The sequence below is a fragment of the Diabrotica undecimpunctata genome, chromosome 11 (assembly GCF_040954645.1).
Source record: "Diabrotica undecimpunctata isolate CICGRU chromosome 11, icDiaUnde3, whole genome shotgun sequence".
NCBI classification, from domain to species: domain Eukaryota; kingdom Metazoa; phylum Arthropoda; class Insecta; order Coleoptera; family Chrysomelidae; genus Diabrotica; species Diabrotica undecimpunctata.
Window position 1 is genome coordinate 32,846,542 of NC_092813.1, and position 17,584 is coordinate 32,864,125.

The 17,584-nt window shown below is 30.6% G+C and overlaps 1 protein-coding gene across 1 annotated transcript; it reads left to right on the top strand.

The window, feature by feature from the left end:
* Window positions 1–670: 670 nt before the first annotated feature.
* Window positions 671–14,851, top strand: LOC140452865 (uncharacterized). Its single transcript, XM_072547198.1, has 5 exons — window positions 671–842; window positions 1,726–1,920; window positions 12,783–13,123; window positions 13,346–13,816; window positions 14,165–14,851. Exons 1-5 carry the CDS (start codon window positions 671–673, stop codon window positions 14,849–14,851), a joined length of 1,866 nt encoding a protein of 621 aa, XP_072403299.1.
* Window positions 14,852–17,584: the final 2,733 nt, after the last annotated feature.

A 17,584-nucleotide genomic window follows, 5' to 3' on the forward strand; every position in this document is an offset into this window, starting at 1 on the left:
AAAAATACAAGCTATAAAAAGTATGTTTAGATGGATGCCTCAAGTTGATAAAGATTATTACATGACTATCTTTCCAAAATAATTGTTTATTATTACTTGTTTATAGTGTTATAATGTTATAATATATTTTTGAGGAACTTTAATTTATTTATTTGCAATAAATACAATTAAAATTTTGTTTTTTAAAAAGTGTTTGAAAATACAAAGTTGTATGTAATAAACATTACAGCAATAAACTTTTTCAGTAGTATAACATAGTTGTATGTTTTTTTTTAATATCCACATTTTTGGAGAAAACCCTAATTTTCAGTATGGCCCTGCTTAAAACCTTGACACATTGTGGCCAAATTTTACGTCTGTACTTATCTTAAATATTTATTTTTACAAGGGCCAGATTTACAACCATCAAAATTTTGTATTCCGTTTTTCTCAAAACTAGATTGACTACACATACAACAGTGTAACTCTAGGGCAACGATATATCGAGCTAAGTACAGTGGTACCTGTATACGCCGCATCCGGAGGGATTCATCCAAGGTACAAGTGTCTGTTGACTCAGTGTACGATGAACGAAGGTTCGATACGTTATTGGTGTGTTAGTTATTCGTTACTAAAACTATAAATAGTGTTATGCTGTGTTTTATTATTAACTGTGAGTTAAAATAGTAAAATGCAGGGTGAAAGGGGTCGAAAAATATTGACTTTACTTAAAAATGATTTTAACAGTATTGATGAAAAACCTAAAAATGTCACCGATATGAACGAAATACAAAATGTCACCGATATCAACGGAAAACCTGAAAATATCACCGATATCAATGTTCAGATTATGGATGACAGCGGTAAGTTACTCTTATATTTTTGTAAGCTCATTTAAAGGTACTTTACTTCGTATACTGGTGTAATTTAAGATAGGGAAGTATTTTTCATAGATTGTACTTGAATCAGTTGAAATAACTAAGTGGGTATATTTGCAGAAATTTTCTAATGTCTTTTTAAAATTAGGGGAAAAGCTGTAAAAGGAAATTTGTCCAAGTAGTACCTACAGAAAGCTCTGAATGAGAAACTAGACAGATGGTGTGGACATCTTAAAACTTTGTGATAGAATTGTTTTAAAATATTTTGTGTAGCCTGTTACTGCCGAACCAAAAAAGTAATTTATCTCTGTTGTTGAATGGTTCCTATAAATAAAGAACATTTTTTATTTCCTTTTTTTTTAAATGGAACACCTTAACATTTTTAAATTTAAAATTTTTAATGCGTATTGAAATTACGGGAAAATTTCTGCAAGCTGATTCTATTATTTTATATTATTTTTCATCATTATCATAACTGATGTTTTTTGTTAAAACCGCCACTTAAAAGAATCTATTAAAGTTACTTAAAATTAAACGCGAAAATAAAAATAATAATAAAAATTCCACTATATTACTAAAAAAATCTACAATTATTGTTTAACCACTAAAGGTGCATCGTCAAGATTATGACAAAAAATTGACAGATGATTATATACCTGATTTTTATTAATCATTTTTTGAACCAATCACATTATTATGATACTTAAGTACATTTTGATTGGTTAAAAAGTTGTAAAAATATTGTCAATTTTTTCTCATAATCCTAATGATCTCGCTTTAATTGTATAACAAATATAGATTGTTTTAAAAATATAATGAAAATTTTTGCGTTATTTATAAAACGCAATATTTATTTTTCATTTTCCAGATCCAGAGTCTCCTTGGCCTGCTGGTGTACATTTCACGCGAGAGGAGCTATCAATACTAGACGATATTGATCTAAATTATCCTGAATCTTTACTAAAAATTTTACCATATAACTCTGACACTTTTCCGGACGACAACGTTCCTGATTACTCACAGAAACTGGAAAATCATGACGTCCCTCACAATGACGCTAATCGTATAATAAATTACTCACCATTGTCGGTAATAAAGTTATCAAGATAATACTTACAAATGGATAGATTGCGTGAACAACACTAAAGCTACACGAAAAAGAAAAGAGTTTAATTTTGATGTTAATGACATAAAAACCTGTTACGACAAACCTATTCCCATCGACAAAAATAAACATAAAGATCTAATGGATCTTTGTAAAAATTTGGTAATTCGTAAAGAATACCATTTATTTTTTAACCATTTATTAGTAACAAATTCTAATAGAGAGGAAAGTGATGAAGACTAATTAAGTTCTGAGGTTGATGCTTTGTAGATGTTACATTGTTTAACTTATGCTAAAGAATTATTTTTAATTTTTTTTTATTATACCAACTTGTTGCAATAAACCAAGTTCCTACTTAACCTAAAAATAATAATTAGTTTAGGGTCTTTTTTTGTTAAAAATTGTTGATTTTTGTTTATAACTGCATTTGGACTTCTATTGTTTATTGTAAAGAAATATTGTAATAAACTTTTAAGTTTTTATTAAAGCCAAAAGTAATACTATTTTTTTATTTTTACTTTTAGACCAGTAGGTATCCAAATTTTAACATTATAAGATTATTTACCTCGTATAGTAAGTCAAGTTTTAAACAAAATCGTATAAATAACTTGGCAACAGCCCTACTTATTTTAAAATATTATGAAAAGGTAAGAAAATTTCTAGCCAGTGTAAAATAATTATCTTATTCATTTTAAACCACATTTAATAAAAACGGCGTATATAAATGTAACTGGTAGTTGATCCAATATTCATTATAATATTACGATGTATACTGGTGTATATGCATGATCTTTTTATTAAGTGAATAATTTAAAATAATTTTTACACACATAAAAAGGTCTTATATCATTGTATTTACACAGAAAAAAATCTATATGTTTGCTTAAAAACAAATCGAAATATCGTAATTATTATCAAAATTGCTCTTCTCCATCAATTACTATTCTAGCAGTTGACTCAGTATACTTAGGAGCCGTCGATGTGATGCCTGTAAAAAATTCTATTGCCTTGGCTGTTTTTCTAAAAATTCTATTACGTTTTGTTTTATGGCAATAAAACTTATTTTGCCTAAAATGTGTTCTTACTATAAATATATAACAAAAAAATAAATAATTACGCAATTGTTACTTATAAATGATATGGGCCACGCGGCCCGTATGCGTACCTAACCTGTTAATAATTTAAAAAACTTTTTCAAATAAACATTAGTATGAAAAAATATGAAATTAAAACAAAGATTTGATATAAAAATTTATTGCAAAATAAAAACAAACAAGAAAAGAACAGAAAAAAAAATTTACTTTTTGGAAGAAAATTTGTGAATTTGTAAATTTAAAATTTACAGAAATTTTAACAGGAAATTTGGCATTGTTTTTTTGATATAAGCTGATCAATATCAGCCGATATTAATTAGGTAGCGACACGTCCGCAGCTTTTTAATCGTGCATCACTTAGTCTTGATCGGTGGTCATTTTTGATTAATTTCATGGTGGAAAATAATAATTGTTCGCAAACATACGCACTTACAAACAAAGACATCATTTGCTTTACATTTTTCGTCAAAGCGAAAATTTCTCAAGGCTCACACAAGATTTATAAAAAAAATCGATGTTTACTGAGAAAAATACATTTTTTAAATCGGTATTATTCTGCACGTCAATCACTTCCATTTGAAAGTTTTCGGGAACTGTATCCACATCGCTATTAACTGACGAAACGGCTGTCTTCTCAGCTTTGAATATGTGGAATCATAATTAAAATTCGTTGATTAAAATGTCCATATATTGTGCTTCTTTTTGAGAAGTAGTAACGTTTTCTTTTAAAATAATGTGGAAAATGAGACACATTATTCTGCAAAAGATGTTGTTTCCATAATTGTAATTTGCGCTCGAAGTCCAGAATTTTATCATTCAAATTTTATATATACTTCCTTTGCCTTGAAGTTTCACACTAAGATTATTGAGATGATGAGTCATGTCAATAAGAAACCCAAAATCGCAGATCCATTCTTTATTACCAAAATGAGGAAAGGCAAATCCCTTCATATCCAAGATTAATTATATTTCACTTTTAAAGTTGTCTTGTCGAAGTATGTGTAAGAAGCTAACATACTTCGGTATTAAAAACCACGTCGACATATTTAGTTTCCAATTCTTTAAATTCACGGTGATATAACGGGAGCGATGTTATAAAATTGATTAGTTTAATTATTGGTACTGTGATATGTGGCAAACTCGATCTTTTCGCATACGAATTTTCCTGGTGTATTATGAAATGGGTAACGAATATTTCTCTTCCTGTGATCTTCTTAATGTCTTGAAATAGCCTTCCCGATACTCCTACATACATGTTTGACATTGCTCTTACTCTGTCTGTCGATATACAAATAAACTTTTCTTATAACATTAAATAATTTTTCGATACAGACTTTGGTTCATCGTACAGGTATTTGCCGGTTGTAGTCCCTTGCGTTAAAACCAATGAACACAAATCTTCGGTAATAATAAATTTGGTGTTAATACCACGTAAAAATATAGCGAGTTGTGCTGTTAGTTGCTGATATGAAAATAAAATTAAAAAGAGTTGAACTCAGAAAACAACAACCAAAAATTTATGTAAGAATGCTAAAAAACGAAGAAATAAAAAACGAATTAAAAAATAATGTGAATGTTTGTATACAAAAAACACTAACTGGCAACAATCGAATTATGGATGTAAATAAAAAGTGGTATAATATAAAAAACTCATTACTGAAATCAGCTCAAGAAAGTTTGATACAACATAGGTCAGAGGCTAAAAAACAGTGGACGACAGGAGAAATACTATTACAGATGGAAGAAAGAAGGAAATATAAAGAAAAAGATCCACAAAAGTATAAAGAAATAAAACGAATAATTAAGGAAAAAATCAAAACAGCTAAGGAAATCTATTTGATGAAACAATGTAAAGAGATAGAAGAACTAGAAACAAAATATGATATGAGAATATGCACAAAAAAATAAGAAAAGTGACTGGAATGGGTCGAAATAGACAGCAAGGACACATAAAAGACAAAAAAAGTACTACTAATAGATTTACCAGAGAAATTAAGACGAGGAATACGTTAGAGAACTCTTCCAAGATGAAAGAGGTGAAATGCAGAAAATACAAGAATTAAATCCTTTAGAGAGACAGAAGATCACGATAGATGAAATCAAATATGCTATCAAAAACTATAAAGATAATAAGACAGCTGGATTAGATAAAATACCAGTAGAAATGTTAAAACTAGTAGAAGAATATAACATGGAAGTATTGGCAGATTTATTCAACATGGTGTACAATACGGGAATAATACCACAATAGTGGCTAAAGTCAGCATTTATAACGATCCCTAAAAAACAAGCAGCAAAAGAGCTCTGATTATCAAACACTGAGCCTTATGCGTCATACTAGACGCAGTTCGGGTTCCGAAATGGAATGGGTACTCGAGAAGGACTATTTGCCATCAACATATTAATTCAGCGATGTCGGGATGTAAACGTTGATCTACACTTGTGCTTTGTTGACTACGAAAAAGCGTTCAATAAAGTAAGACATGAAAAACTAATATCAAAACTTATGAACAAGCGCATTGACAGTAAAATCATAAATATAGTGCAAACATTATATTGAAACCAAAGTGCCATAGTTCATATTGATAGGCTCAGAAGAAATGAAGATCTGTAGAGGAGTTAGACAGAGATGTGTTTTATCGCCACTTTTGTTTAACTTATATTCTGAAGAAATTTTCCAAAACACCCTCAATAATATCAAAGTGGGAGTTACCGTTAACGGAGAATTAATTAACAGCTTACGATATACAGACGACACTGTGATCATAGGAACGAGTATAGAAGATCTACAACATCTAATCGAAAGCTTATGTATGAATAGTCCTGAGATGGGAATTACTATAAACGCTAAAAAAACGAAGTACGTGCTAATTACAAAAAGACCACAAAATATACATCACCTATTGACAATCAATGGTAACGTGATAGAACAAGTAGAAAAATATCAGTACTTGGGAACTTTGATCAATGAAACCAATGATCATACTGCAGAAATAAATAGGCGAATAGAGATTGCCAGATCAGCATTTATACGAATAAAGCTACTCTTAACGTTCAAAAATCTAAATTTGGAGATCAGACTACGTACCATTCGCTGTTATATATTTTCAATATTATTATATGGAGCTGAGACTTGGACATTAAAAAAATGCAATTTAAAAAGAATCGAGGCTTTCGAACTCTGGTTTTAACGCAGAGTATACAAAATATCATGGATTGATAGAATTTTAAATAAAGAAGTACTGGAGAGGGTTGGTAAAGAAATAGAACTAATCAACACTATACAAATCAGAAAACTGGAATTCCTAGACCACATGATGAGGGGACCAAAATATGAAATTTGGAGATTCATAATACAGGGAAAGATTCAAGGAAGAAGATTCTGTTGGCCGAAGGCAGAACTCATGGTTGAAGAATCCAGGTGATTGGTATCAATGCATATCGATTGATTTGTTTAGAGCAGCAAGTTCAAAAATAAAAATAGCCATTATGATTGCCAACCTCCGTAGGAAGACGGCACTCTAAGACGAAGAAGCTGTATCGCAACATCCATCAAGTGCCAAAGAACAGTGTTTGTTTATTTTGAATTTTGCAATGCATTCACGCAGCATTGTTGTTATATTCTCGGACAAGTTTTGAATTATCCTTGCAATGGTGAATCTTAATAAACTAATGTTTGAAATAATATTTATTTGACGAGGAAATGTTATTTCTGCAACAGCAGTCAGGCAGTCTTTTATCATCTCTCATTGGGTATCATTTTTTTGCCAGTATTTGACTGATACCAAAACTAACTTTTACTGTCGTATTTGATAAAATAGCTTAATTTTTAAAAATAGTCGGTTGTTTTCCCTAGCTTTTCTTCATTTGATTAAACTTATCTAGCCAGAGTTGTTCTATAAAGTTTTTGAATTCTTCTTCATGTTTTGTATCGTACTGCCTATGTGATTGGCGGGCCGTATAAATATGTTTAACGGGCCACGTGTTGTTCATCCCTGATTATGACAAAAACAGTATACGAAAACAGTACGCAGCGAATGTTTTTCTAGCTATTTTAAGTATTGGAAAAAAATTGGTTTAAAAATTAAAATTGTTGAATGAAGCCTTTTTTGAGTTTTCATTAGTTTATAACAAGAATCTTAATCTATACATTCTTTGCATTTGTAGATCACCTGATTCTTCCACTGAACTATTTTTTCAGAACCTGCTAAATTTGTTAGATGACCTGACCAATAGAAGCAGAAACATTATATGCGATTAATTAAATAGTAATTACGCTGTTGCTTGTGCTACCCAACTATCTTTGGCAATATATTCAAATCTTATAGTTTAATAATGCACCTTAATTCTCCTACAAGAATTACTTAAAGAACATTTACCATAATTGATTATATTGTCTCAGATTTCTCACCCCTTGATGTACGCTCTACAATTATTAATGCAAGACTAGCTTATCATGAAGCAATATATACCAAGTTTAACACTCTCAACAAGCCCTCCTCGAGAACCCAACGTTTAGGTAGGATTTTTTGCGCTGAGAATTTTCGTAAGTTCCAAAACTTATGCTTGATTTCTTTGTGGAACTTTCCTTCTGTGTACGTTCACTATAATTTCAGTGGTTTTTAGATAGACTTGTTTGCATTTTTTATAAGGCATTTCCTTTAATTACAATTCAGTTAAAACATCATAAAACCTGGATTACCAAAATATCCCTATATCAGCCAAGAATATGTACACTACTGTAGATCAAGAAATTTTCTACAACGTCTTTGTCACTGAATATATCAACAAGTACAGAGAAATTTATCTAAAATTTATCAAACAGCTAAAAAAATGTACTATCAAAATCGTCTGGGAAGATCTAAAATGTTGCAAAAAAACTTGGTCCATAATAAACGATCGTCGAAATAAAACTAACACAGCCCAAACAGCTCTTCCAAACCCTAAAAATCTCTTTTTTTGGCATAGGCATATGCCATTCAGCCAGTCAAAACTTTTTTAAGTTCTTCCCAAAGGAAAGAAAAGAAAATAATTATCACAATATATTTATTATTGGTTATTTGGTTATCCATGGAGCAAACATGGTTACTCGCTTCTCGTCTAGGGACCCATCAAGACATTAAATTAAAACACAAACTAGAGAGGGTTACGGGTAGTAGGTTTAAAACAAATGGGATAAAACAAAGGTTACTATTTTTTTGACTGAACTTACAAATTGAGGTTACTTTTCGAAATAAATTCTGTTTAGTAGTTATATACATTTTTGTTATTTAATGACAAAAGGTAACAAATGTTATAGGGTGGAAGGATTTTATGGTTGATTAAATTTTTTACTAAGTCGTCAGTTTGTTTTATATATTTTGTACATTCAAAGAAAATGTGGTTTAAATCTGCTTCGTTTTGACAAACTTTGCATGAATTGGAATTTACAATTTTAAGTTTTGCCAGATGAGCCAGATAACATGCGTGTCCTGATTTTATTCTGATAATAGATGTAATGTATCTACGTGGAAAAGAGTAATTTTTAAACCAAAATTCACTCGGGATTGAGAGTTGTATGAGTGCATATTGTGATTTAGAGTGTTAACTGTATTCATGGTATTCTTGTTTCCACTGATTGTTTACAATATTCTTGATTGTTACAAATAAATCTGGGATGCAGAGCTTATAACCTGTTTTTGCACCAGAATCAATGGCTTTTTTAGCTAGTATATCTACATACTCATTATGCTCAAGCCCTATGTGAGCTTTAATCCACAAAAATATAACTGTTCTTTGTTCCTGATGTAATTCAAAAATATTTTTTTTGATTAGAAGATTAGATGTAAATATTTGTGTTTTTTTTGGGAAAAGATATAGTCTCAATGGCTATAAGAACCGACAAAGAATCAGATGCAATTATTGCGGAGTTGTCATTGGAATTTTTAAAATACTTTAATGCTTCATAAATTGCTATAGCTTCAGCAGTAAAAATTGAAAAATTATGATCCAGAGTAAACATGTTTTCTATACTTTTTGAAGGAATATAAAAAGCGCATCCAGTGCCAAGAGAAGACTTTGATGCGTCTGTATAAATAACTGTTGATGCTGGCCAGTTTTCCAATAAATTCCTTAAAATATTGTAGCTAATTGCAGTATTTACATGGTACCTTGGTTTAATTACCGTAATAGTTTGCAAAAAAGAGTAATTTCTTCAAAGTTTGAATTATCATATGTGTATGAGTTGGTGTTATTGCAATTTGAGAGATTTCTAAAAGCTTCACAAAGTGGAGGGGAATTTTTGTGGATCCAATATTTATTTTAAATCTGCATTATTAAGTTTGCTAATACTGCAGTAAAGAGAGAGGTTTCTATGACGAATATTAATCAGAAATGTTTGACTAAGATATTCTCTTCTATATTTGAGTGGAAATTCTAGTGCTTCAACATATAACGAATTGGTTGGAGTTGATTTCATAGTACCTAGGCAAATCCGTAATATTGTATTTTGAAACACGTCTATATTCCCTAGGATATAGGGAACTAACTTAGCTGCTAAACGATACAAAACACATCCATAATCTATGATTGATCTTATATACGATCTATAAAAAAGTAACGCAGTTTCTACATCGGATCCCCACCAAGTTTTAGAAATTGCTTTAAGGAAATTTAATCCCTTATTACATCTATTTAACATGAAGTCAATGGGTAACTTTCAAGTTACCGTTAATTTACGGTCAAGAATCATCCCTAAGTATTTAATTGAAGAACAGAAATTATATTCCCGACTGTTCACTGTTAACTTGTCTATTTTTGGAAGATTATGCCTCGTGAAAATACATAATACTAGATTTACTTGGTGCTATTTCGAACCCATTTTCTTTAAACCAGCTATTGGAGTAGTCGTTCATTTTTCCCAAAATTTGTATGCACTTTTCGTATGTTTTGGAAGATTAACATATAAGAAAATCATCAGCATATTGTATTATATTAAGACTTATTTACTAGGGAGACATTGTGCAAATCAGATGTATATAGATTAAATAATAAAGGGCTTAAAACTGACCCTTGTGGAAGTCCTAGGTTGTTATATCGAGGACCTATAAGTTTACTGATATTTGACCTCAAATAAATTTTTCTGCAAGTGTAAAAGTTGAGAATGGTTTTCACTAATGTAGCTGGTATATAAAAATTTCTAATAATTTTTTCCATAAGAATGTCCAGACAAACGTTATTATAAGCACCTTCTATGTCCAAACATATTGTGGGTAGGTATGTATTATTGGAAAATGTATCCTGAATGTCCGTTACTAATGTGGCAAGAGCATCTATAGTACCACATCTTTTTTTGTATCCAAATTGAAGGTCTAGAAGTAATTTCTTCCTATCCAACCACCATTCCAGTCTATGTTTGATCATTCGTTCTAATGTTTTTAGTAAACAAGACATCAGGGAAATGGGTCTGTATAACTCGAATACATTGGGATTTTTTCCTGGTTTGAGAATAGGAATAATTATTACATCTTTAAATTGGTGAATAACTAAATTATTGATAATTATGTCAATGAATATATCCAATAAAAATAGTTTAGCAATTTTTGGAAGAAACTGAATCATAGGATATTTAATATTATCCAATCCTACACTTATTATTTTATATATTTAGAATTATTTCTGTTTTTGAGTGCATACTCTAATTCAGTAATATTAAATGGTTCTAGTAAAAATTCCTTTTCGTTATTTGTAGAATATATTGTAATTTCCCGTGGTATAACAGATGGTGTCAAATAACTGTCAAAGTGTTTGGACGCGTTTAAGAGTTCCTCGGGAAAATTTGTATATTTAAGTAGTTCTAAAGTTTTATTTTACTCGATTTAGATCTGTTGTGAAGTGCAGAATGTGTTTCAAGATATAATACAGAGTGTTTAGCAGATTTTGTTTGTTTTCCTTTATATTTTAAGTTCTGTTATTCTGTCAACTGTACTGTAAGTGAAAATTTTTTATATACTTTTTGTTAAATGCCGTGCCCCGTCATGTCCGCGGGCAAAAATGGCATTTCTGGGAAAGATCCACCAGATCCTGGTGTAGAGGACATTGAATTTACAGATGGGAATGACGTAATTATAACTACATTGTAATTCTCAGGTTGAATACTCAAATAATATTAAAAACGGTATTGAGAAAAGATTGCCATCGACTTCAGCTAAAACAAATATTCAAAAAAGTCAGGAATTTAATTCATCTAATCGATTTAGTTCTAATGATAATGGTCCTTTTTTTATATTTGTTCAACATATCAATTTAAATATAGGTCATTTGCATCCAATGAAACTTGAAGAGAAACTACTTTCGTTATCTAATTATGATAAAAATATTATTGAAATTGTTAGTGTAGGTAAAAACCGTATTAAAATCCAGTAGATTCAGGTTCTGTTGCTAATAAGTTAGTTACTGAAGATTTTTTTTTAAAAAGTAATCTAATAGCATATATTCCAAATTATTTAACAGAAAAAAAAGGTCTCGTTCGTGGAGTGGATACTACTTTAAGTGAAAATGTACTGTTCAACACTATTAAGTCTAATATTCCTATTAAAAAAGTTTATAGAATGACTAGATTAATTTAAAATAATGGTATATCCGAAAGAGTTCCTAGACAAATGGTAATTGTTAGCTTTGAGGGTAAATTAATTCCCCAGTATATTTACATCAATAAAGTTAGATGTCCGGTTGAAGTATATGTTAGTCCGGTTATACAATGTTTTAATTGTCTTCGATATGGTCATTCAACAACCCAATGTAAGTAAAAAAAAAGATGTAAAAAATGCGGTAATGTAGATAAAATTGGTTGCCCCGATAAGTGTAATGCATTTTGCGTTTATTGTAAAAATAATAACCACGAGTCTGGTTATCATAATAAGCTGAAAAAGCTATTCAAAATCCAAGTTATTCCAGTTTAGTTAAAAAAAAAACAAATTTGCACCCTTAACTACCTGTGACACCGACTTCCCTCCATTAAAAAGCTCTTCTTCTAAGCCTTCGAATTTTAGCACTGCTTACAAAAATAATAATACTCACAAGCATATATCCCCCCCTACAGTTAGTCCACCCAAAAAAAGAAAAAATTGTGATACAACTCCTAATTTTCCTCCTATTCGTAGAGAATACCAGACCAGCTTCTGTTCGGGATCTATATTTCAGTTTGGAAACCCTGAACCTCCTAATGAATTCAATAAGTTTATCAGTCAGCTCAGTGCTTCACTCAAAAATTTGATACAACAAAGTATCCAGGATTATTGCAATTCTTCCTCAAATATAGAATCTAATCTTAAAATTTACGAAATTAAATTAGAAAATAAAATTAAAGATATTATAGGTAACATTTTTACATAACTTTAATGGCTTCCAAAAACATTAAAATTATTCAGTGGAATAATCGTTCGCTAAATGCAAACAAATATTCTTTAAATCAATTACTTTTTGAAGAACGTGTTGATATAGCTCTTTTATCAGAAACTTGGTCCAAACCATCTGATACCGTTTGCTTCAATAATTTTAATGTAGTTAATAAAAGTAGAAGTAAGGGATATGGAGGAGTTGCCATTATTTTAGCAAATAACATTATTTATGAGCCCATTTCATTTGTTAACAATTTCAATCCTAACTCGAAGTTTGTGGTGTAAATATTAAGATTGATTGACGTTAGTCTTTTTTCTTAAATGAACAATGATTGTATTATTACCGGAGATTTGAATGCTCACCATGGATTATGGGGATCCAATTTATGTTCCGCCGATGGTAATATATTAGTAGAAGCCTTAGATGTATTTCCTAATCTAGTTGTGGTAAATGACGGATTGACTACTAGAGCAACTCCTCCAGGACATATCAAATCGGTTGTAGATCTTACTATTATAAGTTCTAGTTTATGTTCAGCCTTTGACTGGACCGTTCTTTCAGATACCTATGGATCCGATCACTTTCCCATTAGACTCTCTGTGCATGATATGAAATTTGAAAATACAATCTTTACATCTTCAGTTAAGTGGTCAATGTCTAATGCAAATTGGGAAAAATTTAGAGATTCTGTAGAGAGCATCTTCAGATATAATCAAATAAAAACAAAACCAATAAAATTATATTCTTCTTATTAGATTCTATTACTACTGCAGCCAAGAAATCTTTTAAAATTATCAAACCCTCAGCCAAATCTTTCAAAACGCCACCATGGTGGGATGATGAATGTCTCACTGTTTCGAATTCGAGGAAAAATTCTTTTAAAATGTATAAATCCAATCTTACCCTTTTAGACTTTCATGAATACAAGAGGAATGAAGCTGTATGTAAACGCACTTTCCGCTCAAAAGCCAAATCTAGTTGGGCTCGATTTTGTTCCTCACTTATTAGGCACTTCACCCTCAGAGATTTGGAAAAGGGTAAACAAAATTCAAGGTAAGAAAAAGTACACCGCTAATGATGAAGACATAGTAGAAAGTCTTTTTACAAAAATATCTCCGGATTATGTCCATCTACCAGTATTTATGCCGAGCATCTCCACTAATGATCACTTTTTACTAACCCCCATTTCAGCTGACGAACTTAAAACAAATATTAAGAGCTCTGAAAATACAGCTCCTGGTATTGACGGCATTAACTATAGCATGCTATTAAACCTGCCAGTAATTGCCATACATTATTTGTGCAAATTATACAACAATATTTTAATTAAAGGAGACAACTGTGATTCTCTTAAACAATGCTTGGTTATTCCTATACCCAAAGTAAACCAGCGTACTGCCCTAAGATCTATCTCTCTTATATCTTGTTTGCTTAAAACATTTGAACGAATTATGAAAAGCAGATTAGAATGGTGGTGTGAAAACGAAAATATTTTCCCAGTGTGTCAATATGGCTTTCGTAGAAATAAAGGGACTATGGATTGTGTGTCTCAATTAATGACTGATATTCAATTATCCTACTTAAATAATAATTATCTATCTGCCATAATTCTTGATATTTCAGGGGCTTATGATAACGTCAATTTAAATATATTATTTGAAAAACTAAAGCACATAGGTATTCCACCTTTATGTTCATATGTGTTAGTAAACTTATTTTTTAATACACAGGTATTCATTCAATGTAATTATAGATTGATTGGCCCGAGAGTAGTGCATCAAGGTCTACCACAAGCCTCTGTCCTTAGCTCCTCGTTGTATAATCTATACACTATAGATCTTCACAGTATAGGCATTAAATGCAATATATTACAATATGCAGACGACTTCTGCTTTTACACTGTGAATAATTCATACCAACAAAGTATTAACTCAATAAAAACGATTATGTGTGACGCAAGAGAGTATTTCTTTAAACAAGGGTTTGAACTTACTACGAAGAAATCAGCTGTGGTATTTTTTACGCGACATCGTTTACCAGTTATATCCAGCATTATGTTTAACAGCCTAAGTATACCCGTTCAAAATCACTACACTTATCTTGGTATTATATTGGACACCAAGTTAACATGGGACGAACACATTAACAAGTGCTTAATGAAATGTGAGAAAAGTTTAAATATTTTTAAAGTAGTTAATCGCTATCGATGGGGTGCCGACCCTAAGATTAACTTAATGTTTTATCGTGCGTACACCAGATCCATTCTAGACTATGGAAGCTTTCTATACGGATCTGCCACAAACAGTCTTCTTAAAAAACTAGACCGCCTTCAGTATAAGGCTCTGCGATTAGTTCTAGGTGCGCTTAAATCTACACCTACAGAGAAACTTCTAGCCGAATCTATGGAACCTCCCTAACATTTAAGACGACTATTTTTAGCTGAAAAATTTATTTTTAAATGCCAGTCTTACAATCAAAATGAGCTGCTACAAAAAATATGTGATATTTCTGTTTTGGCATAACAGGAATTTTCCTATTCTGGCAGTGGCATATCCTAACGTTTCTGAATATCTAAACACTTCGTGTGACTTAACTTTCTTTCAATCAAATTTCAATGTTTCTTATGCCAAAGTCAATGTTTGGTATCTTAATTTTGACAATGAGAATCCAGTTGATTTTCAGCATCAGATAGCCAAGCTTAATAATCCATGCAGAATGCGGATGGTTCTAAATTAAGATTAGGAGTCGGTTGTGCTGTATATATTCCGGATCACAAAGAATCCCTTATGTTTAAGTTAGATAAACAATGCTCTATATACTCTGCAGAAATGTTCGCAATTCATAAAGCCCTAGAATGGGCTGTCAACAAAAAAATTTCTAACCATCAAGTTGTAATTATGTCAGATTCAATGTCTACGTTATTAGCTTTAGAAAACTCACGTAAATATTTATATAAATATAGTCTTGACGTTACAATTTAAGAAAACCAACTAAAGCTGCTGGAAGAACATACTACTGTAAATTTCGTCTGGGTAAAGGGACACTTTGGTATTTCCGGCAGAAATACCAAAGCAGATTTTTATGCTAAAGAGGCAATCTTATCAAAAATAACTTGGCTAGATAGAAGCGATCTAACACCCACTTGCAAGAAAAGTCTAAAACAAAATTGGGACATTGAATGGTATGCTTTCTGTAATCGAAGCAATAATCTTTATACAAAAATTCATCCAGTTTTACCTACTGAGCCGTTTGCCGTAAGAAGTTACCCAAACAGAAATATTTATTCCATGTTTGTTAGATGTCTCTTTAACCATGCCACTGTCAAGACATACCTCTATAGACTAAATTTATCCGAATCAGAAATTTTTGATTGCAATGGTTATGTTGATGGTATTAATCATTGGCTGTTTGGATGCAAGCATAATGATGATGCAATTAAGTATTTGATGCACACTGACTCAAGAACAAATACCTTTACCACAAAATCAAACTTCTCTCTTATACTTGTCTCGAAGAAACTGTAAAACACAACAAATTATTTGGGAATTTTTAAAAAGAACTAAGAGAAAAATCTAACTTGTATGAATGAGTCGGCTTGAATGTGTGACTATTTCGAGCGAATATTTCAAATTGTTTTTATACTTTGAGACTTGCTAAATCTAAATCGGTTAGAAATCTATTTAAATTAAGTAGGTAAATGCTGCCTTTTTTTTTAATTTTTATTAGTTTACCAGATATTTAATTTGGTTATAAGATTTGTTCGAAAATGATTAAATATTTATTTGAAATAGACTCGATTGCTATCGTCTTAGACACTTATGCGGAGGTTTATTTTTTAGTCAAGACTTAAGTTTTATAATTGTTTAAAAAAAATTCTTTTTAAACAATGGTTTTATGTATGTTTTAAGAAATTTAAATTTTCAATCTTTTAATCTTTAAAATGACGTTTGAAAATATAGTAAATTTATGGGTATGGTTTTTTGATGGGAATGGTTTTGAAACAAATAAACAGATCGATATGCCACAACAAGAAGCAACACATATTTTGGGACAAATTAATCTATGTGTTGGGATAAAAGGAATAATAATAACCAAAACTTTAATAAATAGTACCCCTTATTTTATTTATTTATGTATTTTATAATATACACACCATTTTTGTATTTCTGTTTACATAAATGAGAATGTTGTTATGCTAGCAAAGCTGTGTTATGCTAGCAAAGTGTTCAAGAAAAACTGCAGCAGAAAACTGAGTTTGTGGCTTTGGTGCAGTTTGTACAGATTTTGTCCTAATCTTAACCAGTCTATTTTTAGTGCTGTTATGCGAGCTTTCAGAAGATTAATCCGTATTCGAGATGCAAGTAATCTCCTTTAAAGTGTGTGATAATTATGAAATCTTTTTTTCTTGACCAATGGTGATAACGGCATATCTATGAGCCCATCAACAAAATCGTCAAGTTCAGAATTATCACTGTGCGAAACAGTATTGGCACTGGTTGATGGTTGTTTTGCTATCGAATACGTAGGAAAAACGCGTGGTGTCGTTAACGAACCTTCCTCTTCTACATCACTATATTTTTTTGGTATAGCAGTACTGGGTAAATATTAGGCATTTAGATATTTTTGGTCAAAATGCTTACTGCATAGAAATTTTTTTTAAATCGGGTAGCTCCAGACTTTCCAATGCAGCATTACCTACAACAATATTATTATTAACACAACTAAAAAAAAAGCAACTTTCTGCACAATAAATTAAAAACAATTTAAGTTCTGTATTCAAAATATAGATAACTTGGCAGTTATTCCAATATATGTTTATATCTATATATATATATATATATATATATATATATATATATATATATATTTATGATGTTTTGTTTGTGAATGATGAGCAATGAGTATTTTTTAATAATATAGGATTTTTATCGCGGTTCTCAAAGAATTAGTTTGTAAGTACTTTTTTAAATTATCTTTATTATATCTATTATGAAACACACATATATATATCTAACCTAGCCAATGTAAATTTAAAATAAACTATCTTTAAATTGAAATTCTTATGAAACTAATTAAATTCTATAGACAATGTAAAATTTAAACAAACTATCTTCAAAATTGAAATTGTTATGACACTAACTAAATTATAT